General features: G+C 36.9%; 1 protein-coding gene across 1 annotated transcript; it reads left to right on the top strand.

Annotated features, from left to right (window-relative positions):
* The first annotated feature begins 5,832 nt into the window (after positions 1-5,832).
* On the top strand, positions 5,833-24,529 carry ACTR2 (actin related protein 2). Its single transcript, XM_085307260.1, has 8 exons — positions 5,833-5,912; positions 11,459-11,674; positions 16,449-16,521; positions 18,149-18,285; positions 19,042-19,191; positions 19,543-19,688; positions 20,097-20,229; positions 21,428-24,529. The coding sequence occupies exons 2-8, from the start codon at positions 11,465-11,467 to the stop codon at positions 21,596-21,598; spliced, it is 1,020 nt and encodes a 339-aa protein (XP_085163386.1). The 5' UTR covers positions 5,833-5,912; positions 11,459-11,464; the 3' UTR covers positions 21,599-24,529.
* The last annotated feature ends 2,299 nt before the right edge of the window (positions 24,530-26,828 follow it).

The following is a 26,828-nucleotide window of genomic DNA, read 5'->3' as shown; positions in this document are numbered from 1 at the left end:
CGGGGCGGCTCGGCGGGGAGAGCCGGGCCTGCCGCCGTTGATGGCCGGTTCCCTTGTCACCAGACCGAGCAAAAACGGGCCTGGGAGCCGTCGCGCCCGGGAAGCGCTAATGCTTCGGTGTTTGCTGCCGCGATGTCTCAAGCGGTGCCCGCCCCCCCAGCATCGTGGCTGGTTTATTATGCATATTGTGTTCCTGTGTATGACTTTAGCGGGTTTCTCTTCAGTAACGTGCACCAAACGGAAAATGCTGGGGGTTTTTTGTTTGTTTGTTTGTTTTTTCTTTTTATCTGAATGAGCAACTTATCCATTTTGAAATTAGGCAGAGATGCATCCCCTGTATCTGGGATTCTTAAATTCACAGAAACGTTTCATGCAGCTTGTGGTTAAAAGGCAGCGAGGTCCTTTCATTAATGGTCTTTATGATTTCAAAAATTCACAAAAATGGGATTCTTTGATAAAGAGGGCGCCAAAGCGTTTCTCCTCTTCCTTTCACCTTTCCTGCGCTATGTAAATGTGCATGCATACACTAGAAATTTGTTCTTTTGTCAGTGTTATGGAGGCTTTGAGGTGCCTCAACAGGAAGTGACAAAGATACCATTTTAAAGCCAACAGATAAGGTGTTATAGGTGGATTTCCATCTTAGTAATTTTGTTTAGCAATTGAGATTTTTTTCCCCCCAATAAAACAATATTATCAGGGGAGTTAACATAGGTGATAGGATATCAATAACTCTTAAATGACAAAAAAAAAGGCATTTTTTAATAAATGCTTTGAAAAACGATGAAAATATTTAAAGCTAAAGATTGAATACTTGAGACAATGAATGTCATTGTTAGAGATTCAGCACCCTGTCACTTGAGTTAAGGAGTTTCCAGCAAGCATCTGAAATGATTAGAATGGTTCTGAAAGAAGAACATCAGATTTGACAGTTCTGAAGTCTTCCTGTTTTTTTCCTCACCTAGAATATTTTTTTTTAAATAAGTGCTGGGATGCAATGCCTTTGGGCCTTTTCTACACTATCATTTAGAAAAAGGAAAGAAAAAGAGGGGGATTTACCGCTTTCCATTTACGTTGGCCATGGAAGCTGTGTTCTGTTGGTTGGTTTTTTAAGTGTTTAATAGCCATACTATCAGCTTTGAAAGTTCATGTAGTTTCAGGATTTGATCCTTTAGTACAGCTTTTTACATAGCAATGAAATACTTAGTTGTTCAAAAATGTTTAGTATGCTGAAGGTGACCGTAGTGTCATACTGTAGTTGGTCTAAGAAATGAAACATGGGACAGAAGCAGTTATTTTTGTCCAATCTTGCAAGCTGTAGCTGGGACACAGTTTTTGTACTGTGTGACATAGCTGTGTGTGTCTTGAAATCAAAGAAACATCTGATATATTTTTTTTTCTCCATGATTTGTACCACCTGGATATAAATTAATATGGCGGGTATTGTTATACTGCTTTTACAGTGCCTGGAGTAGGGGTCTGTGTCACTTCATCTTCTGTTGTTTTGTGGCTGAGTTTTATTTTACATCTCAGCAGAACAGTACACKTATGGACATCCCCTGGCCCAGAGATAACTGTGTACAAGTGCAAAGTATGAGGAAATGTAAACTTAAAATATTTAGATTGAATTGGGATAAGTACACCAGAGAAAAATTCAGTTCATAAGATTAGTGTATCTTTCAGACTTCAAATGTATATTGAGACTGTCAAGTCCTATATTGCCAAGCCACTATTTTTATGATAAACACTGTTATAAGATAAAGAAGAGCGGCTTGACAYTAGAATGATGTCTGATGCACTGTGATACATCTTAAATCATGACTAAAATATCATGCCAAGTGTCAGAAGTAAAAATGCAGAATATCTTYAGAAATTTTAGGTACAGTTTTAGCTTTCAACTTGTCTTGAAATGTACTGTTCTTGTCATGCTAAAATATGAGTTATTAATGTATTTGGCTGCGATCAATCTTTGAGGAACAAGCAGTTCCTCAAAAAGTGTGGGGAAGAAATGTGTTCTTGCAACACATAGTGTAAGAGAGGCTGACAATGCTATCTTAGAGTATTTTAAATGGATGCTCTTACTGGTATAGGTCAAATGGTAAGTTACTTAATGACCTGGATGTTTTTTCTAATTATATTTAGAATCTTTGTTTAAGAGTTGCATCAATTAAAAGAAGCAAAGAGACCTGATAAGAATAATCGTATTAATTTTAAGACTTGTCACGTGACAAGTTTGTGAGCAGATATAAAAAGCTTCCTCATTCTTTTAATTTGAAAGAATACTTATACATACAAGTTCTTACTGCTTGATGACTCAGTAGGAAGTGAAAGAGTCAGTATAAACCACAGTGCAATGTAGAAGAAACTATATATGGTAAAACTTCTTACATATGTGGTCTTGCACACAGGCAAACTAAGTAGCTGTTCTTAAAACACTCCTTGTGCATAGCAAACATTTGCAAAAATGCATGTTATTGAACTCTTGACTTCCTTATGAAGATGTGCAAATTTATCGAATTTTTAGTGTTAAAAGCTTGGTGTATAATAAGCACTGTACTGAAGTTACTTACAAATTGTTTGAACGAGTATACACAATAATAAATGGAACAGAAGTAAGTACACTATAGCTGGGCTTTATTCAGAGGTTTTAAATTCAAAGGGGACAGAGCAGTGAATTTTAAATGGCTGGTTGTTAGAAAATGAGAAACTAATATATTGCAAACTACTGCAGTTCATAACGTTTAAAGAGTTTGGAGGTGCTGTTGTGGAGGGGGAGGGAAAGTATCTAATTTTTCTTATTCTCCTTCAGAAATCTAAAACTGTCTAGGATCTATTATCTATGCATACATTCTTGTCTCTTGGATGAATTGACGTATGAGTTATCTGTTGTATCAGCTATCACTTTTATCAGGTCTTTTCCTTCAGCCATAATAACCAATGTCATGTCATAACCAGCCCACCAAACTAGCTGAATGTCATCTATGTAATGGCAGGAAGAACACTACACTAGGAAAGCTGTCGTTTATGTCTAAAGAGATTGACATATGAGGATAACTTGTTCTAACCTTCACCAAATAACCAGGTAGCCTAGGGAAAAAAATTGTAATCTCTGGAAGAGAAGACAGAGTTAAAATTTTGCCCTTTGTATGTGCTGTTGAAAAACTCTCTGTTTAAAAAAAAAAAAAAGTCTTTTTTTTTAAAGTTCTTAGTTCCAATATGGAAGAGGTAGGGAGCAGTTTACAGTGCAACTTTTGTCATTGCCAATATGCTATTACCTAATTCCTTGGGAAGGTGTGTCAAATCCTTGAGGGCTTAACATAGAAAGGGACTAGAAGTTACTATTACAGTTCAAACTATGAGAACTTAGACTAAGTAGTTTTGTAGGCCAGCATTCGAACGCTAGTAGCAGAGCTTTTTGAGTACAAGTTGTAAAGATTTGTCTGGGTGTCACTGGTTGTGTTACTGTTGTTGGCCAACATGTTTGCTGATGACTGGTAGGGAAGTTGCTTCACRCCAGGAGAAAGAAAAGTAGGAAAGCAGTAAGCGAATATATGGGTGTAGAGATGCATGGGCCACCTGCAGCTGCTTATGACTGGACTCATACAATTTCTGGATCCCCAAGCTAGAGGATATAATTGTATGGACTATTTTTACAGGATTTCCTTCTAGCTTAACCATATTCCACTGTACAGTGAGATTGTGGTCCATAACAGGTATGTATAAATATCATAGCAGTAATAAAAATTGTGCGATTGCCCTGTAAGTGGCAATTCACAAAGTCTGAAAGGAAAATTAGTTTTTGTAAGAATCTGTACACCATTATTTGGACTCAGCTCAGTTCTTCAGAATGTCTAAATGCTTCCTCTGGTGTAAAACACCAACTCTAAAGTCTTTTGGCGTACTCAAGTAGAGCTATCCAAAAATGCTTGTGATTACTCTTTACTTTCTCATAGTAGCACCATATTCTGGAATACATAAATAAGCTCTATATAACTCCTTAATGTAGCAAAGGGTTGGTGTACTTGCCTTTTCTGATAATCTAAATTGAACCAGAGTAAGTGTTTTATACACAGTGTCTTTGYTGAAATATTCCAAATAGCTCTGCCTTTGGAGACAGCAATCACAGAATGAGTAAAAAGTAAGGAGGGCTACCAAAAGCAAAAAAAATCTTTCCTGTCCTGTACCTTTGTATGTTTTCTGGTGGGTGCTGATGAGGGAAGTTAAACTCTTAAACTAAAGTAAATGAGAATTTGTTATCTGAAATACTAATTCATGCTGGTTTTTTGCATATTGATGTAATCTGTTCTGGTATAGTCCTGTGTTGTCCGAGAAGTTTAATTAAAATATCTCTAGGCTCTTTCCATAACCGGATTGATTTCTTTTTTCCTAAACAGATGCCTGTTTTGCTACAGTAAGATGATGAATAATCTAGATCTAGAGAAAGTGACTTTTCATATTATTTTTAATAACAGAATTCCACTTAGTTGTAATTAGCTGTATTCTTTGCTATGATAATTGCTTCAGTGGCAGTCTTCAGAACTCCCTTCAGAAAATTCAGTGAAAATTTTGGAAATTATAAAAGTTGGCTTTTAATACAACTTAAAATGGATAACTCAGCTTTGAGACAGGGACCGAAAGCGGTTGTTAGCTCCCTGTCCTTGAAGGTTTTCAAGATTTTACTGGACAAAGCCCAGAACAACCTGAGCCTGAGGTTGGATTAGAGAGCTCCCAAGGCTCTTTCCAACCAGAATGATCCCATGAGTCTGTTATCCGTGTGTACCTAGTTGCTTCAGTAATTTTGCAGGTGAAAATGCTTAATATTTGGTTTGGGACTGCATGATTTTGTTCTGCCATACCGATACAGCGTGGTACATAGAATGTGTACTAAAGAAYAGAAGCCTGGTCTGTATGAACTCTAATAGGCATAAGAGTAGGATAACAGAAGTGAGTAATTTGCTGATTACTGTTAGCTTAAATTGTAGCTTCTTACTGACACCTTTAAAGTTTTTGACTTAGAATTGAGCTTCCTCAACTGAAAGTGGGTATTTTTTACACTCAATTTTTCCTGTGTTTTCTTAGGATACTACATCTTGGGACTTGGTGATGTAAAACTTCTTTTTTTTCGTATATATTTCAGTAACAAAAAATGTTTTAGCCTGCCCTGCCTGTGAATTACCATCAGCTAAGGTTTCATTTGTCCTGTATATTTCAGATGTACTTACTGCAAACTCATATTTCTTGCCTTAAAACAGATTCTGAAGATTCTGAAACTCTTGATAAATCTGTCTGAATTGTTCTGAAAGTCTTACTGCTGGCTCATTGTTGAACCCTTTCCRTAAAGTATGGCACTTAAATTCATGTAGTTATGCTTTTTTCTGATGTGTGTCATGCCTTATGCTCTAATTGGAGGGCCTAGTTAATGCGATCACATTGGGTGCTCATTAGAAGGTGATCCATTTCAAAATGATCGGTTTCAGCTTGTTGGAGAACTTTTACATAGAGTGGAAGGAAATCCAAATTCAAATGCTAGTCTCTCTTATGCCTCTTATTGTATTTAGTAATTTTAGTACTGTTTCTTCAATTTGACCACTTATAAAACATTCTCAAAGATATCTTAGTTCAGTATTATGGATAAAGACATTATTTAAAAATGTGCAGAAGTGATTTGAAATCATAAATTCAACTGGTTTCCAGTGCGGCACATGCTCTTAAATCTGGAGGTCTAACATTTTTGCCATAAAACAGGTTTCTGATAGCAAACAAACATAATATATATTCTAACCCAATTATTTATTTCTTTTCAGTTTGTGAAATGTGGCTATGCAGGCTCAAATTTTCCGGAGCATATTTTTCCAGCTTTGGTTGGAAGACCTATTATAAGATCAACTGCTAAAGTGGGAAACATTGAAATCAAGGTAAATTTTTTCTATTATTCTTTTCTAATGGAGGAAAATAGTCAGGGCACCCCTTGACTTATGTCATTTTTGTAAAAGCTTTCCCCCCTCATTACTGTTTATGCTGTTTTGGTATCTCTTGATTCGTTTCTATTTTGGACTTTAGCCTGTCACATACTGCAGAGTAACTGAGAGGGTAGTCTAAAGCTACTAGAGGCCTTCAGGTAGTGTGGTGAAGGAGGTAGCAGGCAGGGCTCAAATGGTTCTGGGGAAAAAGGAACTTCAAATGCCAGTATGTAAATAAAGTTAAGATTAAAAGGCAGAAAGGCAGAAATCTGACAGAAGTGTTTGATATTTGTCACCTAGCTGTAATGTAATATTCCTGAGACAGTGCTGAATAGTGAATAGCTGGAATTCAGCTATTCAGTTCTTTCTATACTGTTTGGTTACTGCTCACAGTTGATTATCTGTGATCTTGTATGAGCTGTTTAGCCTTAGTTGTGTTTACATTTCATTGTTTCTATTTTTGTTTTGTTTTTGCTGATGATTGACACGGTACTTCACACAAGTTGGGGAGGGAGAGGCTCTGTTCTGATGACTTCATCTTAGGATGTTATTCCAGGCCTGGGGTTGGGGAGGAACCATTAATTGAGAATCTTTTCCTGAAGTCTCTGGGGGGGTRGGGGAAGCTAACATTTCTCGCTTTATTTTGTAATTACAAAGTAATACTTCAAATATTAGTAGTTGCTTCAGCAATAGAGACCTTAAGATCTATCTTGGCCCTGCTGTGGTCACACCCTCCCTTCTTGTTCCTAGCTACGCGTTCTCACCTCATGCTGGCAGTCCTGCTTGTGCAGTCATGTCATGAGCCACTTTAGAAAGCTGACCCAATGGAAAAGGAGTAATTCCTTTGTGAAAGAGAGTAATTTCTTTGTCAGTTGAAGTTTTGACTGCCTCACTAGACAATTGTGCAAGCTCCTGTACAAGCACAAGGCAGAACCAGGAACTTGAAGGAGAAGTGGGAGAGGACATAGAACTGTAGAAGCTGTCACTTAGGCCAGTTAAAGTGAAGTAGAGCCAGAGTCTTTCAATTGTGCTTTCCCTGTTGCTTGCTGAGCAACAGTTTAGCTTGAAAAAAAAAATCTGGCCAATTCTATTCATTATTTTCAGAATGCTATGGACAACAATGAGAACTTAGACTTTTTGATTTCTATTGCTGTCTATAAAAAGCTAGTAACGTTAGTAGAGGGCAGTATTAGTAAGACAAGAGGAAGAAAAACCATGAGACCTTTTCAGACTGCCTTTTTTTTTTTAACTTGTGTCAGCCAGAGTGGTGTGAGTGGAAGGATGCAGATCTCTTTCTCTTTCACAGTAGATAAGAGATTTGTAAGGAGAGGAAAAATACTTTTCCTTCTCGTGCAAGTTTTAAGTAGAGGTGTTTCTTCAGATGTATACTTGAGCTTGACGTGAAGATTTCTTCAAGCAGCTACCAATAAGGTGTTTTGGAAGTAAGTGCAGGAGAAATTAACTGGCGCAAAATTTAATGATGAGACCAAATTTCTTTCTAGCTGATCTGATATAACCTGCTCTGCCAGTTTTGATGTCCTTTGATTATCTGATAACTTAGTTTAATATCATTAAAGATGGCAATGTTGGATTAGGAAGATCAGAGGAAGAAGTGGCTAATTGCTATGAGATAGGTGCAAAACCCACAATAATCTCTTAATTTTGTATGCATTACTGCTTTTCTTCTTGAGTATGGGGTTACATAAGTGTATTTTAGAGAGCAAATGATGTCATATCCCAATTCTTCCTAGTTGTTTTATAGCATCTGTCTACAATAGCTTGTCACCCTTCCTTAAGAAAAAGGTATATCAAGAGAAGAAATCCATGCCACACACATTTCAAGTATCCTTGTAGGATAATACAGTAGGAAGGCTTGTTAAGTTTTGAATGCGATTTTTCTTTGTGGGATTCCTGAAGATTTCCTAACAAAATGCATTTTAGCAGATGACTTTTATGCTAAAATTTAATTCTTGCTATTAAGGGCAAGTTCTTACTGGGTAAGTTTAAAACCAAGTAAAGGAATCTGGCAAGAAGATTATCAGTTTAACTTTTCAAAAGTGCTCAGAAAAGCTACAATTTCTTTGAAATTCAGAGACAGTGAAAAGAATTTAGAAGATTATGAAAGTAGTTGTTATCATCCGTCTGTTGAGCTACCAATTTCAAGCTGCTTTGTCCATTTGTCCTTTTAAATTYTGGTTTCATGTTAAGAGGAAGTTTTGTTGAGGGCAGCTTAGCAGTCAGGGCTGCTTATGCCAACACAGTGCAGGGGCATTGACAATTTTCTTGATGCCATAAAGGTGATCAGATTGGGGTACTGGTATATGGTTTGTTTTTCCCCATGTTCCTTAGTTTCCTTATTTTGGTTTATTACATGGCCACAAAAGCGGCATGGAAGAGATAGCCATGAGTGAGCTGGGAGAAGAGTATGGTCGTAGCCTGCTTATGCCTCTGCTGTGGTCTGAGAAATGACTGTAAAATGTCAGCCTCCATAGCAGGGATATAGCTTTTCCCACAGTCTATGACATAAACACRAAAGTGCTGTTATTACTGGGATCATTTTGCAAAGGCAGCTGCCAGAGAGACTAAGCACTTTTCCTCTGACACAATTTGTAGATTAAGTAGATTTGCCTTTATGGAACTAATAGTTATCGTATTGCTTTTGACAGTCTAGGTGACTCAAAGTAGATTTAATCGAAGGGGGAAAATCACACTAATAGTGAAAATGGCTTTAGTAAAATTCTGAACAATGTATGTATGCATACACTTAAAATGTTTTGTAGTGCTTCCCAACTGCTTTAATTCTCTTACTGTCTTTCCTCAATAGATTTCTGTAGGGAGAGGCTTTTGAACACTGCTATTACAACTTCACGATCACTTACTTCAGTTCTAAAATTAGATACCATAAATTAAGTAAATATCTTTTTGATGCTTTCCACGTTTGTTCCATGATATATGAGTTAGTATGTTTATAGGTGAATGCTTTCATGTTATTTTTTTCAGTTCTTGAGTGTTTAAAGGTGAATATTTAAAACAAATTTAAATTTAGCAATCATCAGAACTAGTTATGGTCAAATGCTTTGTGTGGTCTTGTCTGCTTCAGATAAACACAATGCCCAGAGTAAAATTCCGGTGTTACAGAATGCATATGGACGTAATCTTGTTTATTAGAAAGATGCAGATATACTGATCTCGTTTGCAACATATGATGCGTAGAAGTGAGATGGCAGTGAGTTGTAGCAATAACTTTCTTTAAAGAGAGATTTTAATCTTAGAACCTGAGAATAGATTGGCCTTAACTACACTAACTCAGACCATTTCCAGCTGTACTTGCCTCTCTCCTCAGCTTATTTCTACTGTGTACTTAAAATAATTTGAGAATTTCATTTAGGCCTTTTCTGACTTTCTTGCTTCTACCTTCTTTCTTCACCTTTCTTGACCTGTTGAAGTAGAATAACAAAAAGATGGTAAGTGAGGTGCCCCCTGTGCTGTTTGTTTACCATTTTTGCTTGATGGGACCTAGTAGCTGTCATGTTATTTTTGACGCTTTTTATTGTTTTGTCTTGTCCTACATTTTACATTTGAATACATACTTATTTTGGACGTTGTTCATTGCTTTGGTTTACTAGCAACTAATTCTTTAGAATATTGTATGTATTGCTTCTAAATGTTACATAACCTGTAGTTTTGCAAGATGCAAGAATAACATTTCAAAATCAACATGAGCTCAGTATCTTCAACATTAGGAATTGCTTTATTTAACATTACAAACTAAGGGCTTGAAACAACTTTCAGATTTCAGTTAGACAAATATTATTCAGAATACCAAAGTGGTGGAAGCATTGAATGTCCTGATATTGATTCCTCTCTGCAACCTCACTTGTGCTGTCCCTTTTCCTCTTCACCTACCTAAGTGTGCATGCTGTTTGTTGGTGGGCTCTTGAGGACAACTGTTCTGGCTTTTGACTTGGTTTTAAAAGGATATGGAAGTTTTGTGTAGCTTTCCCTGTGCATTAGAACAGTGGCTTTTCCTCATTTATGTCCTATTCAGTAGCATAAAGCTTCAAAGAGCAGCGTACAGAACAAGTTTCAGATTATTCGAACTGGTGAAGTTTCTGTCTCTTTAAATTCTTAGAGGTAACATGGTTGCATGGTCTCTTAATGGTATGTTTTGCTAAAGTACATTTGATTTTAAAATGTAAGAGCCTTGACTTCTGACTTCTGTGTAGTTGAGATAACCAAAGGGTGATCTGTTGTGCAAGGGAAAACAAATGAAAAGCCTTGTCAGGGAGAGGAAGCAGAAGAGRAATTATTTGATTTAATTTGCTTTGAATGAACTTTGTTTATGATCAACAGTAACTCCTTATGTTACTACTTCTTTTTAAAAAGAAAAAAGTATACCAACTGGATTTTTTCATTTTACATCTCTTTTCCTAGCATTGAATTGTGGGTTGAGTAACCTACACGTCAAAGTTTCTGTGCCACAGTAACTGCAAACTGTGGTGGCATGTTTTGGTATGAGGCAGTTTTTATTATTTTTTTTTATTATTTTATTGTTTTTTTTATGAAATGAATGTAATACTAGAATGGGAATAGTACCGTTGGTGCCTAGAAATATGTTCTTGGAAGATAAGTATGATTAAGTCAGTTAAGGCTTCTTTGGAAGAGTATGGGATATAATAGRGAGCAAAGGTTACATTTTATTGTGCATACTTCCTTTGGGAAATATGTGGGGAAGGAAAAGACACAGTGCAACTAATTTGAATGTGCGATTTTTTGCATAACTAACTTCAGTGAAAAGATTGCTTAATTAGTGTAAGATGGTTATACAAACTATGCATTACTTGGTTGTATTTGTGCAAGAATGTGTTACTGGGACTTCTGGCTTGGGTTTTTTGGSATGGAACAGATGGATTATTTTGTATTTAGATGTCTCTCTTCTTCACACCTTACTGGCATAGGCTAATATGTGAACCATTGTTTCTTTTAATGTCTAGTGTGGAATTTCTAATCCCTTATTTGCTTTTGCTACTGTTCTGTATGCTTATGCACCACTCATTATTCCTTTTTCGGTAATGTGCACAGAAATTTGCAACATGCATGGAAAACTATTCTGCCAATCCCACCTACTACCCTTATGTGCTATTTTGCATCTCAACCTTTTCAAATGAGTATTTGATAAAAGCATTTTGGAGGTGTCAGTGGAGAAACATCTATGCTTATGAAGGTCTTCATAGTGTCTTACTGTAATAGGATTTACTGTTATGTTTACAGTTATTAGAGAGTGGAATTAACAAAACTTATTTTGGAAAAGGTTTGGGATGGGTCACAGCTGTACTATATGAAATACATTCTATTAAGTACTTGAAAATGATTCTAAAATGTGGGCCTTGTTTAAGAACACAGTTGGACACAAACTGGAGCAGTTCACTGTCATTCTTGAGCATTTTGGTATTAAGATAACTTTGACAACACTGACATGTCTCTATATTACAATTTTACAGGATCTCATGGTTGGTGATGAAGCAAGTGAATTACGTTCAATGCTGGAAGTTAATTATCCAATGGAGAATGGCATAGTTCGGAACTGGGATGACATGAAGCACCTTTGGGATTACACATTTGGACCAGAAAAACTTAATATTGACACAAAAAATTGTAAAATATTACTCACAGAACCACCCATGAATCCAACTAAGAACAGAGAGAAGATTGTGGAGGTATGCCTGGCTAGTAGAAACTAGTAATTACTGTTATTGAGGTATGGCTAAGAGATTGTAACTTTTACTGGTACATCCACTAGCTGTTTGAGGCAAAGCAATTCTCCTGTTTTCTAACCAAAACTATCTCAGCCATGGTCATCAAGGCTTCTGTGGTCAAATACAAACAGACCTACCTCATTCTAAAGTATATAAGCCTGTTTCTTGTCTCCAGTTGAACTGTATCACCAGGAAATCAGAGAACTGGGAATTCGTGTTTATCTTCAAATATCCAAGAAATGAGAGATATTGATTACTGACTAKTGGATGAGTGGTAATTACTTTAAGTGACTTGGATTTCTGTAAGCTAGTAATACTTCTGAGGAAACGTAGGCTCAAGCAAGATGTTTGAGATGGGTAGTGTTGTTGGAGGTAGCTTAAACACAGTGAAGAGAAGTGTGATGACAACCAATTTACTAATCTTTGAATAATGCTAGGGGTCATTAATGAAAACTTTCTAAGAAGGAAAGCCTGGTCATTGGATCCTAAATCCTGGGCAACCTAAGCTCCTTCTGAACGTTGTATTAATGTAGATTGTCAAATACTTATTGCATAGATGTGGTAACATGTGACAAAGACTTAGTTTTTGAAGAGCAGTAATGTGTGAGGAGAGCTAAAAAGTTTGGTTTACTTTTTCCTGATCATCATAGATATTTCCAGTTAATGTAAGTATTCATTGTAACAAAAATGTTACAGATTCTAAGTCTGAAAGCTCATTCAGGTATCAGGACCTTGAGTGTGAACATTTGTATATTCCTCCCACCCCACCTCTGTTCATTAGTCTAGTAAGAATTTACATTTATCATTTCCTACAAACCTTATCTCTAAAATCCTTTTGTTGTTACAGCTMCAGTAACACTGTCTGCAAAGTGGCAGTGAACATTTTTGCACTAACCTTTCCTTTCAGAGGCTTGGGAGAAAGTTGAATAAAGCAAAGATGGGAAAACTTCAGTGGAAAAAATCAAACCGTACAATTTTAGTTTGTTTCTAGTTTTAAGAGTTCCTAATGATTATGGGCATGAGGGACCTGTTACCTTAGTATCATGTGAYGCCACATTAGCAGTACCATCAGTCAGTTGTGGCGTGATGGGCATAGCAGATTATTCTGAGTGGTCTCTGTGTAGCAGGAATGGTTGAATTTCCTGTTGAGGCTTCTCTGCTTTTCAGCTCTCTASAGTAGTGCTCTTGTTTGTGTTTTCCTGCTAAACACAACAGGCTGTTTTTAGTTTTTCTGGAACTGAGTAATTTTATACAAACCATCTTAACTTATGGTATGTCTTCTGAAGTCCAGTAAAGTGTTTTTGTTTTGTTTTGTGTTTTTTTTTTTAAAACCAGTCTAGAGACTGTAGATGCTTAATTGCAATCCATAGGGTTAGAAAGAACTAGAATCAATTTTTGTAGATGTGTATTTGAGTTGGACAAAAATGTATAGTTTTCATTAATACTTTTAATGGATTACAGCATTATGAGAACTAGGAATACTTAATTTTAACTGCAACATATTTAGGCTCCATTTTTTTCCTATTTTGGTATTGAAAAGGAAGACTGACCTAATATGAGGCAAAAGACTGAATTAAGATTTTCTTAAAGTGTGTAATAGATATTCTGATATTCTTGCATTTTTGTGATATAGTACAATAGTATTTTAAAAGAAATTCTCAGTCATCTGGACTGTTTCAGGATGATTTTTTATACAATGCCATGCTATATATACATACACACATATATAAATGTATGTTAACATATATGTATGTATTCCCCTGTACTGTGTGTGCATTCATATATGCTGTACATCATTCTGACTTCCAGTGAATCTTTTTCCCCACCTCATTCCTCTATTCAAACTCAGCTAATTATAACAGCAGTATGTATCCACCTGACATAGTGTAAAATATCTTTCAAAAATGCTCTTTTTTTTCATAGCACTTAGACACTAATTGTTCTCCAGTTTCACTTTGTACTGTAGTACCTTTTCTCTGGTTATCCGTTACATTTTCATCGTGTAATACACTCAGGAGCAGCCAGGCTTTTATGGCATATTATGTAGCCATASAGATGCTCTAGCAAAGTCAGTTCTCCTTATCCTAATATTCCTTAACTTTTCCCCCAGTTTTTAGCTCTTCCTTGCTAGATTCAATTAGAGTAGTACTTTGTAGCTACTCCCAAAGTTGCCATCACTAGAAGAAAAACCTTTTCAGGAGAACATTCTGCTCAGTATTTACATCCTAGATTTGTTAATGTTTGTCATGTGTTAATAAGGCATTTTTCATGTCAGATAGAGCAGATCTAGATATCTTGAAAGAAAGAAAACCTCAAAGCCCTGCATGTAGGTTATAAAAGGGTTTTGCATTAACTCCTTGGGGATGGTATGATGTATGAAGGCAGTACCTAATGCCATTTGAATATTCACTTTGTTGCGTGAAGATATAAATTTAGATTTTCTTTTATTAATTTCCCTTTTGAAAGCACTCAGATTGCCTGTGAGATTCATTCATCTCTATCCACTGCATTAGTGCTGTTTTTAAGTAATGACTATTGAAACTGGGCGTCTTTCTGAGTTATTGTCCTTTCAACTGTTCCTCTTCTGGTAGAAACTTCTGCTTTTTTGTTTCTGAAAGTATTGAGTATATGCTAAATGGTGGCCATTACAGAAGTCACTAGCCAGCCTTGTAATGTCTTGTTTGTTCTCAGACCGTGCACCTGACTATTGTGCTAAATTTTGTTTTATATCATCCAGTTTGTGGTGGRGTGTTATTAAAAACCTAAGGCATGGTGTTCGCCCTCTGTGTGTTCCTTTGTGTACTTGCCACCCGCATCCTCACAGCAGATAGTCAAGAGAAAAAATAAAGCGGTCTTTCTGAGGATTTCGTAGTGTGTTTGACTTAGCAAATTTGGGATTGTGAACCAACCTGCTGGTTTCCTCTAGATCTCCAAAGGCATTCATAATGTGAAGTATAACATTGTGCAGCAAGATGTGTTACTGAAGTGGTTAGTTAAAATTTGAAAGACAAAGTATCAAGAGTTTAAGACTGTGATGGATACAGATTTTTGTTTGGTTACTTTTTGCCTTTTGCAGTTGTGTTAAACTGGACTTCTTACATGAGGATTGTTTTGCTCTCTACCTSTCTAAGAGGGAAGCAGTAGAATGAAGAAATCTGAAAATTTTGGGGGTGGGTTTGGCAAAAAGTGGGAAGAAAGCCCTCCTGTCGGGTTCCCCATGCTGGATGTCACTCACTGGCAGCATCAGGATCGAAAGTCTCAAATGAAATGTAAAGTATGGTATAGATGACACTTCAGCCATTTCTCTTCCTATTCTCTTCCTTCTGCTTTAGAAACAAAGTGCAGATAGAAGTAGGAATATTTATGATTTGTTTGTTTCCTCTTTTGTAAGTATTACATTACCCAAAATAAAATGAACACTCCTTAGAGGACTTATTTAATATTGAACTTGTTTGGCATGCTTCACAGCTCACTCAAGTTATTTATGCTTGCCACCAAAAAAACTATGAAATAATTAACTTGACTTTGCAAGGATCATTTTTTTGAGGTGGGCCAGGCATTTAAAATCACACTATGCTAACAGAGGAGGTTCTTTAAATAGTTCAGAATTCTAAAATTGTCAATCATCAGCTTTTTTCTTTAAAAATATTTAGGTTATTATACTTGAACAGTGGGAGTACTGAAGATTTAATTGGTTTATAATCCTAGACTTTGCAGGAGTGCTCAAGATGCTGTAGAATAGCAAAGCTGTAACTTTTGTTTGCACTAGAATAATAAAAGTTAGTAACTTCTTCCTGTTTCTGATAAAGCATTTTGAGGGAAAAACTGCTGTACAGTATGACTGACTGACTTGGTCTTTTTTTTGTGTTCATAAAGATCCTGTAAACTGTGTGTCCTTTAATCTTAAACACTGTTTCTTCACTGAAACTAGTTGGGGGTGGAGGGAAGAAAGGTTAGGTGAACCTAGTCCACAAAACAAGTGATTACCTTTCTTATTTTAAAAAGAATTGTTCTGCAAACCCGTGTTGTTCTGTAAGTAGTAGCTGAGTGGCGCTATCTGTATTACTTCAGTTATTGGGGATTTTGGACTAAAACTGATTTTAGAAAGTTTGTCATCGCTTGTGCTGTAAAGAAGGAAATAGGAAGGCCCAGATWCCGAAAATAGCCCATGACACTGCGCTGATTGTAGACCTCTATCAGTAGGAGTCTGTTTGGTCTTTATTTGACATGCTCTGCAGTTGTATGAAGACTGCAGACCTTGGTACGGAGAAGGAAAAGAAAGAACTTCATTAGATTTGGAGCATACGCCTTTAACAAACATTTTGTTCCCAAGTCACACTTCAATAATGAAGTACTTGGCTGGTCTACAAGTACTGCCTCCCACTCATTAAGTACTTTGGAAAATGGCTTAATAAAGCTACAGAAATTGGTGTGTGGGTTTCTTGAAGGTATTAACCTTCATTGTTAAAAGGATGGGAAATGTTTTAATTCCTTGATATTGCTCATCTGACATGAATGGACAAGTAAGGTATAAAGTAGAATGTACTACTTACTGCTRTAAAGCAAGTTGGTTTCTAATGTTTGTGTAGAAACTGTGTGATGTAACAGCTTGGAAATTATTTTTGCTTAGCAAAAACACAAAATTACTGAAATACAGTTTTCTTTTAAATGTGTATGTAATATCTTTTAAGAATTTGTCTTTATTTGGACATTCATTTTTGCCTTTGTCTTACAGGTTATGTTTGAGACATACCAGTTTTCTGGGGTATATGTAGCCATTCAGGCTGTTCTTACTCTGTATGCTCAAGGTAGGTGAAGATAAATGTTTAATTTATAAACGTGTTACTGAGCCAAAGTTCTAATATAGTATTAATGCATGTTGGCCTTAATTCAATTCTAATCTAAGTAAGCTCAACTATACCTTAAAGGTTTGCTTTTTGCTTTGAAGAATATTGGTAGATAGTACTATCAGTGTTGTTTTCATGGACAAACTGCAGGAGTACTTGTAAATGCAAAAACCTAGTTTGTCAAAAACTGTCACTGTCTCGAATTGGATTTATTTAGCCTTTGGCATGTCTCAAGTTTCAGCAACATACTCTAACTCCATTGCCTTTGATTTTTTTCTGAAAAAAGAAAATTTGTTACCATAAGGGAATTTCAAGGAGTGGCAAAACCAGGTGACTTTGCCTTATTTTCAGTTCAATAAAAAGGTAATTGTTTTACTGTAGATAAACTGGAATAAACAATTGTCAGCTTGAGGAGAAAATGTTGGATTGCCTTTTTAAGGTAAAGGGGTTTACAGATCACAACCTAATTCTAATTAGGAAATTCTTGAGCAATTTCTAATTAGTCTTTTGGAGTTAGATTTAGTCTCTTATGATTGACTAGCTCCATCCTTACTGAGTCTCTCTGTTCTGTTGCGAAACTTGTTCCATTTGTTCAGTGTTTTTTTCCATGTCACTAATAAATCTGAAGATCTAATCACACAGCTGCTCCACTATGCGTCTTTTAGTTCACTCAAGGCAAAGAAGCAATTTGTATGCTTCTATTTACAAGGCTCGAGCAAACTGCCATAGTCAAACAAGTGCAACTTGCATTTAAAGTAATGAAAAGAACAGTTAATATGCAAAATCTTCCCTTGAAACTTATTGTCTTGCTTTGGATAGCTTGTGAGAAGCTGTAAAATTGTCACATAATTGACTTTTAACTATTCATTCTGCTTTGTATTTGATTTTTGCATAAAGCATAAACTTCTGTTAGTTTCTAGGTACTGGCAATATCTGTGTTGTACACTTCAGTGTTTGTTTTATAATAGACTTTTCACTGGAGTTAGTTTCTTGGAGTCTGTGAAAGTGGATCTGATTCTGTGAAAAAATAGATGTGTGATGCATAGTTCAGATATTCTTCACAAAAGCACTTTTTTTTAATACCAGCCCAAATCAGCAACAAGTCTCAAATTCTAAGAAGGTAAATCTGTGACGTGAATACTTCCTGGTTTCTTCATTTTTACGAAACTAGTATCAGGTGAATGTGAGAAGGAATTTATGCCCTAGCATTTAGTGATCTTAGATAGTCTCTTTTAATTAGAGTGCAATTTAAGATTTCAAAACCCTGGATAAAATTCTGAATGGTAGAGTTGTAAGCCTGTAGGAAGGGGTATATGTAAATAATGTAAATAATTTGTAAATAATTTGTAATATGTAAATAATTTAAAATGTGTGAGATAATATTTGTGTGAAAATCTTAAAAATATACATATTAAATATATTAAAATATATTTAATGGGAATAACTGAATTTTAAATTGTGATCAGTTTCCCCAAAATGATGACTGAGAGGCAGAGGTAGTCCAAAAACAGTTACTTCATTGTAATGTTAACCTCTTTATTTACATAGATGCTAATAAAAGCTGTAATTTTTTTTCCCATTCTTTAAGGTTTGTTGACTGGTGTTGTTGTGGACTCTGGAGATGGCGTAACTCATATTTGCCCAGTCTATGAAGGTTTCTCTCTTCCTCATCTCACCAGACGATTAGATATTGCTGGGAGGGATATCACTAGGTATCTTATTAAGGTAAATTGGAGAGAATCTTTACGGTTGAAGCTGATATCCAGGGTGGGTTGGTTCAAGTTAAAATCCCCTGATAGCATGAAAGCAGTATACACCTTTCTTGGTCTTATTAATTAATTGCTCTTGTATTTTCTTTGTTATTTCAATCTATATTATGTTTGTTCATCTAAATCWCATGTGATATGATTGATACTATTGAGAGACTTTTTTTTGGCAGTCCTGTAGGAAGGACTTTTTTCAATATTTGGGAAGGAAGAATTGAAAAATTCAGGGTTAGCTTTCTTGATCTATGAAGTGAAAATGAAATTGTGTTATGTCAGTTCTGCTCATCAGTTTTCAAAGAGACTTTTTACAGTGTTGAAATGATGTGATTCTCATTTACCTCATTGTTAAGTCAGACATTATAATTGACATTCTGGATSGACAAATTCTGTAGTTAAACTGTGGAATGCCTTGATATTCTGAACTGAAGTCTTAACCAAAAGAATTCTTATGTTTATCTTTCACTTCTCTTATACCGAAAGTTGTAGTGAAGGAAATGTTTCCAACTTGAAGTAACACTGCAGCTATCTTACTTGGTATTATTAGATACACTGTAACATCAGTGCCTATGTTTGTACAGACAGACTTAATACTAAATCTACTGTTACAAAAGGGAAGCAAATTTTTAAAGATAAAGGTATTTGAACGTGCTGGTCTACTGATAAAGAGAACTGRACTGTTCCTCACATTTATTTCTAATCTAATATGTCACTCTAGCTCCTCTTACTGCGAGGATATGCTTTCAACCATTCTGCTGATTTTGAGACTGTTCGTATGATCAAGGAAAAGCTATGTTATGTGGGATATAACATCGAACAGGAGCAGAAACTGGCATTAGAGACCACAGTACTAGTTGAATCCTACACGGTGAGTGTTTTGAAACAACTTTTCTTGTGTTGAATTTCATAGGTCTAAATTCAGGTAGCATTTAACTTTGCATCTCTTAAAATTTTTGAACAAATGCTCTTTTAAACCAATAATAGGAATCGTACTTGCAAGAAAATGTATTAGTGTATATCATCCCCGATCTCTGTAAATAATAACATGATAGAAAATTTTCTATCTTCTTTTTAATGGTACTAAATGACTTTTTGCAGTGGTGATAATTATCAACACTTTACAGCTTCCAACATTAGGAAACAATTTATGTCGGTTCCTCTTGGTTGAGTATCTAAATGGCTAAAAGTAGTTTTCTAAATGATGTTTTCTCCTCACTAGCTCCCAGATGGCAGGATTATCAAAGTCGGTGGAGAACGGTTTGAGGCACCAGAGGCTCTCTTCCAGCCTCACTTGATCAATGTAGAGGGGGTTGGTGTGGCTGAATTGCTGTTCAACACCATCCAGGCTGCTGACATTGATACAAGGTAAGAGTAGAACTCTTAAAAGTAGTCTGTCAGGGTATGGGGGTGATGTGAGAACAGCAGTCAAAAGAGTGTCTTTTGCTATAGGCCATAGCATGTGCACTGCTGAGAGCGTATCTGCTCAGACTGGGGTCATTCTGCGATGATTCCTGGAGCTTAACGAGCTCTCTAGGTGCTTGGCTATTTAGGTATGAACGAGCAAGGATGAAATTTTGGAAGCACCGTACTTTTGCTGCTGCATTCAAGAACACCTGAAGAAGCACGAGCAAGCATGCCAAACTAGTGCTAAAGCTTTTTTTGTGTAGTGACTGCCTGTTTCTTAGATTTGTAGTTATTCCCCTATACGTACAGGTACCTACTTGTACTGYAGAGTGTACTATACAACACTAGAAAGTCTATTTTCTTGGTCAGGTCTGAATTCTATAAGCACATTGTGCTATCTGGAGGGTCCACCATGTATCCTGGGCTGCCCTCACGACTGGAACGGGAACTTAAACAGCTCTACCTGGAACGAGTCCTGAAAGGAGATGTGGAAAAACTCTCTGTAAGTAGCCATTCACTGCTTTATTTGTGTGTGTATGGGGAGGGTTATCTTGAATCTCCACTAGAGGGAACCAAGTAGTCAGAAATGACAGGATGTGGATGGCCCTCCTCAGAGCTGGCAGGAACGATCTGCATCTCAGTTCTTCACAACCCTGCATTTCATATTGCTAATTTGTTTGTATATACTTGCAATAAAGACAAGTTCTAGTCCATGCTGATGGAAAGTGACTCCTGAAGGCCTAGGTCAGTTGAATGTAAAATGTGCTGTTCAATGTTGCTAATGAATTTTTGTGCCTTAGGAAGTCACCACTGAGGAAAAAATACTTCTTTTTGACAGTTTTGATTCATGCTGTGCATTTTAGTTGTGATGCTCAAAAATAAGCGACGAGAGTTCTCACATACCCTCAAGTGAAATAAATGTTCCTTTTTGATTAGTTACTGGGAAAGGCAGGCAACAGCCAAATGCATATCACAGAGGCAACATCACATTGTATGCTGTTTACTTTTCAAGGAGGGCATGCATAGAAAATCCTTTGCAATGGAATTTCTGATGTTGAACTGAGCTTCTGCAGTTTTTAATACAGTACTATCTAAAGATATTTTCTAGCTATTTGGAATGACTTGATGTTAACTGTGCAGAATGTTTGTCCAGAACAGTAATATTTACCCATGGATTTGACTGTATTCCCTTCTGCTATTGAAATCAGAGCATCAAAGAGTTTAAAGGAATATTAATTAGTTAAGCTGGTCTAAATTGTATAGGTTTAGAATCTGTTCCATCTGCCTTTCTAAAACTTAGTATAATTCTAGAATATTTTATGATTTGATGATCTGGAAACTTGTGATAAATTTAGCCATCAAAGCTTAGTTAGTATTTCTTTACTCTGTTCATGAAATGCAAATATATGGTCTTTAATTTAGTATTCTGACCCCTGGGTTTTTTTCTGTGTGGATACACCGAAGATATAATTTTGGGGAAAGTGTCAATAGCTGTCTCTAATTTTCAGTGCAAAGTAGTTATTTTACTTGGTTGCGCAAGTTGGAAACTCATGCAGAGTGCCCTGTGCTAGCATTTCAGGCTTGTAGTTGCGTTCTTCTCACTAAACAATTTCCATTTCATTCTTCYGGTGGAAAGCACAGTTTTGTTTTCCATGGCTTTATTTCAAGAATCCTCCTAATGATTTCTTTTCTTTTCTTAGAAATTTAAGATCCGAATTGAAGATCCACCTCGCCGAAAGCACATGGTGTTTCTGGGTGGCGCGGTTCTAGCAGACATCATGAAAGACAAAGACAACTTCTGGATGACCCGACAAGAATACCAAGAAAAAGGAGTGCGTGTGCTGGAGAAGCTTGGTGTGACTGTTCGATAAATCTCAAAGCTTGTTTCCATCACATGTCTAAGGCTTTTTTTCCTTTCATTGCCAATCTCTGAACTCACTCAGCTACATGCTATGGAAAGGCCTGCCTGGGGCCTTTGACCCAAAGGTCAGGTTTTGTTCTGGTTTCTTGGGGTAGCTTTTGTTAAATGTTCCTTAATGTGGCTAAATTTGACTATTAAATTTGACCACTTCCCTGCAAACAAAACAGAGCAAGAGCAGCCTGTCTACTTCATTGTTCCTTCCCAGTAGGCAATTGGACAGTTCTGGTAGGCTTTTTCTTCTGGGTTTATTGCTGTACTACTGCTAGCTTTTGTCTCTAGTTCACAAGAGGTTGTGTGCCTTTCTTTAGCATAAGAAAACCTTAAAACAGAAGCTTTTGCCATTGGGTCATTGTGGTGGTTATCTTTGCATCTTTTTGCCTCTCTCTACCTTACAAATTTTTTCTTTCCTGCAATTAGGAATTTTGATTAAACATAGTTAGAGWCTAGTTTTACTAGCTGGAGTGGCTTTAACACGCGGTTTCAATGTAATGTGGTTCCATATGCACTGCTGGCTAAACTGGCTTCTGAGAAGGTTTATCAGAATTCTTAAAGGTGATGGGACTTTCATACTGTATTTCTCTAGTTGGGCATGTACACAGTTGCCACAAACTGAGAAACATCCGATATTCTGGCAGATGTAAATTTGTGGCCTTAGGTATCCTTTTTGGAGGAAGGAGACAGAGGTTTGCGCTGCGTTGCTTTTCTGCTAACGGACAGTTGGGGGTCAGTCTGACCATAAACGCGCCCTTTTTTAGCTAAATTTTGGTACCTACCATGTTGTCTTGGCATAGGRAACAATAATGTTACATTAACTATTCCATAATTATTGGGCTTCAAGCCTTGGTTGAGAAACTTTAAATATACTGGGACAGGAGCCTCTTAACTTCTGAAAAGATTTTAATACTTTCAAAAATGCTTGTGAAAACTGTAATTACAGATACTAAAATCCCCCAAACTAAGTTTTAAGTCTGATGTTTTAAGTGCTTGTATGTACATCAGAAGCACTTCTATTAAACTTTACAAGTATATTAACCTAGTGCCAAGTAGTTATTGCAAATGAATATTTCACTGACCAGTGTTTATTACAGCAAGCGGATATTTATAAACAACCACTGGCAGTAGGTTTTAAAGAATGACCTATATTTGTTGCAGTTAAAAATAACATTGGAATATGAGATGTTGGTTGGTAAATATCCACAGTTCATTCTGTCCAGTCTTGATTTTTGATACTTTAACATAGAATGAGGAAGGAAGTAAAAACCAGTGATGAAAATGCTGTTTCCAGAAAGAACATTAAAGCTGAGTTGTACTGAAAAATAGAAGTTGTCATTAGTAATTATCAGCCGTCTTCTCTGAATATAGTTGCCTGGGTGGCTTTTTTTATTTTATTTTATTGGTTTTTTTTTTTTTTTAAGTGCAAGCATACTGGTAACTACCTTTGCAATAAAACCTGCCTTACGTAAAGCGTAGCAAAAACAATGCTTGCATTTGAATGCTAGTTAAACTTGGTTCTATTTTGCTTTTCATGGAAATATTGTATCACTTCTGATTGGTCTTCCAAGCCCACCATGACATTAAGGAAATTAAGATCTGCTTTTGACTTATGAACCTTGGAATGTATGAGGTATGCATTCATACACTTGCCATTTGTCTACATCTTTACATTAATAATTGACCCCAGGAACGTGGAAATATCAGCCTCCATTGAATTGTAAAAACTTGCTTGCTTTCTAAATAGAGGAGACAGCTTCCTTTTGGCTGAGAGAATTAAACAGGCAGAAACCACGTCTTCATTTCTTTTTTAACAAGACAGTTGCTATAGTATTGCTAGTAATGACCATTTAATTATAGGTGGGTGGGGTTTTTTGCAGCTATATTTACTCTTAACTTGAACAATATGAATTTACAGGCATGCCGGTCATGCCTCAGTGCATGCACTTAAACAGTTAATAGATTTTTGGGGACATGAATGTAAGGGTACTCTGAATTCCTGTAGTCTTCTGAACATTTAATATACGAGATTTAGAAATGCTGTGAGCTTGCTTTAGAGCTATGGCTTCTCATGTGACTGTCTCTGGGCTTTTTGGACAGTGTTGAGAATCAYGGAAATAAACCAAAGAATGACCTAAAAATGACTTTTTTGAATGACAATCTGTCATCTGATTTTTCAAATCTAGACGACCCTGCATTTTTTCTAAACCATGTTCTCCCCTCTTCACTGGCTTCAGTTAGGTGTGTGCCTGTTTGAGCACGTCTTGAGGTTTTGGAATTTGGCCTTTATGCTTAGAGTACTTCACAGCACCATGAGTAATAGATGCCACTCAATTGTGCAGTAACTTGAGTTTCCATGGAAACCATATGTGTGTGTATATATATATTAAAAAAAAGCCTAGCATTTTAAATTATTGCTATCCTGGATTCAGAAGAATGCATACTTAATCCAAACGCTGAATGGGGTGTTCTAGTTGTGCTCAGTGTGGTTCTGCGTGTGTGTGCGTATTTGCACACGTGTGTGTGTGTTCTCTCAGCTGACAACTTCAATATTGCTATGAAAGCAGTTCGGTTTTAACCTTTTTTTTTTTTTTGAAGACCAAATAACTTGAGTTGTAATTGCGATATGCTCCTCTTGAAATAGAATAGAAGATGCCTCATCAGTTGTAAGTTTTGGGGAATATCCTGTTTTCAATGTTAAGCTGCTTCAAACCTCCCCCGCCCCCACAGTGTTCTAGGATGTTAACCGATGTAACACAATGGCTTTTTTATACATTTCTGAAATATGTTAACACACAACACTGGTTGAGACCATGAATGGAAATAAACATCTATTTAAATTGACAGGTCTTTTCAATATAAAAAAATAAAATCAGATTTTTTCAAAGTAGATTATGTTTGCCTCGTTTCCTTTGGGAAATCAGTTCTGTCAGTTTTTCTCTAACTTAACTTTCATCACAGAACTATCAAGAACTGCTTATGATGAGGAAATCTGACATGACAGAATAACAACATTCCCCATAGATTGCTGTCATAGAGTGAAAAAGTGCCCAAACTCCATTCTGTAGCCATGATTCTCCTCCTTTCATCCTAGTTTCTTTTAAACTAAACAAAACAAAACAAAAAAACTTGTCTCCAAGTCTTTTCTAGTTCAAGCTCTGTGCTTGATACTGCAAAGTGCTACAAGCCCTCAATGTAGGTTGACCTCAGCATCACAGGCTGAGCTTGTAAGTCACGTAATGATGCTCTATCTTGGAAAAATCTCCTTTGCATGTAGCATCCTATTGCACACAGCACTGGTGTAGTAAGACCATAATGCTACTTCACCTGCTTCCCTCATTTTTAACTTATGGAAGAACCATGCCAGGTGTTAACATGCACCTTTTAGAAAGGTGCGCTGGTTTGAAGCAGCTCTTGCAGCTGAAACTTCACATTCATAATTCTCCCTTGCATTGCAGATTAGCAGCTGGCTCACTACTTGTGATGTGTTTATTTGGCTTTGGAACAGGCTTAGCCAGCCCCTTCCTCCCAGCACGCTGTACATGCTGCTCCTTATGCGTGTTCCCCAGTAGGATAATTGCTCCGGTTTTCCTAGAATGAACCGATAYATGCGTGCTCCGGGTGCATGTCTCGAGGGCTAGGTCAAACATGTGCCATGATAGATACAGATGCTTGTAGACAGGATTTTAATAGCAAAAAAAACCTCCTCCCCCCCCCCCAAAAAAAAAAAAATCCTTTTTCTACCACCATGCATTCTTGGGAGACAGGAAGAAGATYGGGCTTTGCACAGTAACGACACACGCTTTTTTCTTTTTTTCCTTTGGCTCAATTTGCCTGACATGGCTTTTGTGGGGAAAGGACTAAACAGCTCAGTCAATATTCGCTAGTCAACTTTTTCAATAGTGATTCCCTGCCTGTAGGCACTTCATCTACTTTACACAAATAAAGTTCATTAGCTGCTTCAATACTCTGAAAAATCAAGGATTTTTTTGTTTTGTTTTTAATTCAAATATGCCCTCACCCGTGTTCTAGCAAGCAGAACTATTAGCTAAAATATGTTCCAGACTTTTTCAGCAAGTGTTAAAATCTGAACTGAATAATTTTATTCAAGCCTCATCATATGCAGAAATACTTGCTTGTTTCTAATGGGTTAATCTGTTATCTTGGTGGTGGAAGTCATGTGATTTTTGTTATAGATCTCAAAAAAAAAAAAACTTTCTGTCTTTCTTTTGGAGTAAATTGCTAGTTTTGCTTATTACCTTCGCTGCATTATAACATTAAGGTCAGYGTTAAGCTTACCTTTCCACAACCTGTTGTGACAGCCCATGGTCCCAGCTGAAAACTGCACAACAACAAGCTTGTAACGCACGTCTGCCTGTCAGTCTGACAGCTGGAGAGGGGTTTGTTACCTGCGGTGTATCCGATGCTGAGCTCTCGAATGGCGGTGGTGTTGACGAAGGAAAGAGAAGTTCAGGGAGGAGCCTTACGAATGATTCTCATTTTTTTCCCCCCTTTCAAAGGAATCCTAAAAGCTGAAGATTAGGGAAACAGTTTCTATTCTGGGCTATGAGTAATGTGCGCTAAGGATCTTTTAACAGAAATTTAGGATGATGCTATGGGGCATCTTCCAACCACAGAATTGGTGCTCCTTCCCCTTTGTTTTTCTTTTTTTTTTTTCTTTTTAATCTCTGTTCCCCAAAGCCTAGGAATGGTAATTAAATTGTAGCTGCAGGAATAATGACAGATATGGGCCCCTTGCCTACACCTTTTCATCACCGCACCCATCTCCCATCTGGCTTTTGTTTGCCCTAAAGCTTAAGTGGTTTCAAAATCCTCCTCTTGCACTCATCTTCTCACCATGTGCCCATTTGAAATCTCTCCAGATATTTTAATGAATTAATTAATTGCCAGTTGCTGACCTCAACACAAGTGCATTCTGTAAGTCCTGACTTGTGTCAGGCACTTTCTTAGCACAGCAGCGCTTCTGGGGGTGATTCCTAACCTCTCCCTCCGTGCTGTCTGATGACTTTGCTTTCTAAACCAGTCCATGTAGCCYAGGCGCTGGCTTTTGCAGCTGAAACAGGAAGGACAAGGGTGGTGGTAAAGACATGGAGCGCAGCGTTCGGGGAAGTGCCCAACCACAAAATCTGGGGGATCTTTTAGGGTTTTCCCGTTGTAGTGGGTGTCGA

This window comes from Rhea americana, unplaced genomic scaffold (assembly GCF_003343005.1).
Source record: "Rhea americana isolate MKP2758 unplaced genomic scaffold, rheAme1 scaffold_256, whole genome shotgun sequence".
In the NCBI taxonomy this organism is placed as follows: Eukaryota; Metazoa; Chordata; class Aves; order Rheiformes; family Rheidae; genus Rhea; species Rhea americana.
Note: the sequence above shows the minus strand (reverse complement) of the source record. Positions and strands in the feature narration are given on the sequence as shown.

What these genes read in the sequence shown, in the direction of transcription:
- ACTR2 (XM_085307260.1), top strand. Translation starts at nt 11,465, where the DNA reads ATGGTTGGTGATGAAGCAAGTGAATTACGTTCAATGCTGGAAGTTAAT. An exon ending in TCTTACTCTGTATGCTCAAG is followed by an intron (nt 16,522 to 18,148) that starts GTAGGTGAAGAT and finishes CCATTCTTTAAG; the next exon opens with GTTTGTTGACTGGTGTTGTT. An exon ending in GCTGCTGACATTGATACAAG is followed by an intron (nt 19,689 to 20,096) that starts GTAAGAGTAGAA and finishes TTTCTTGGTCAG; the next exon opens with GTCTGAATTCTATAAGCACA.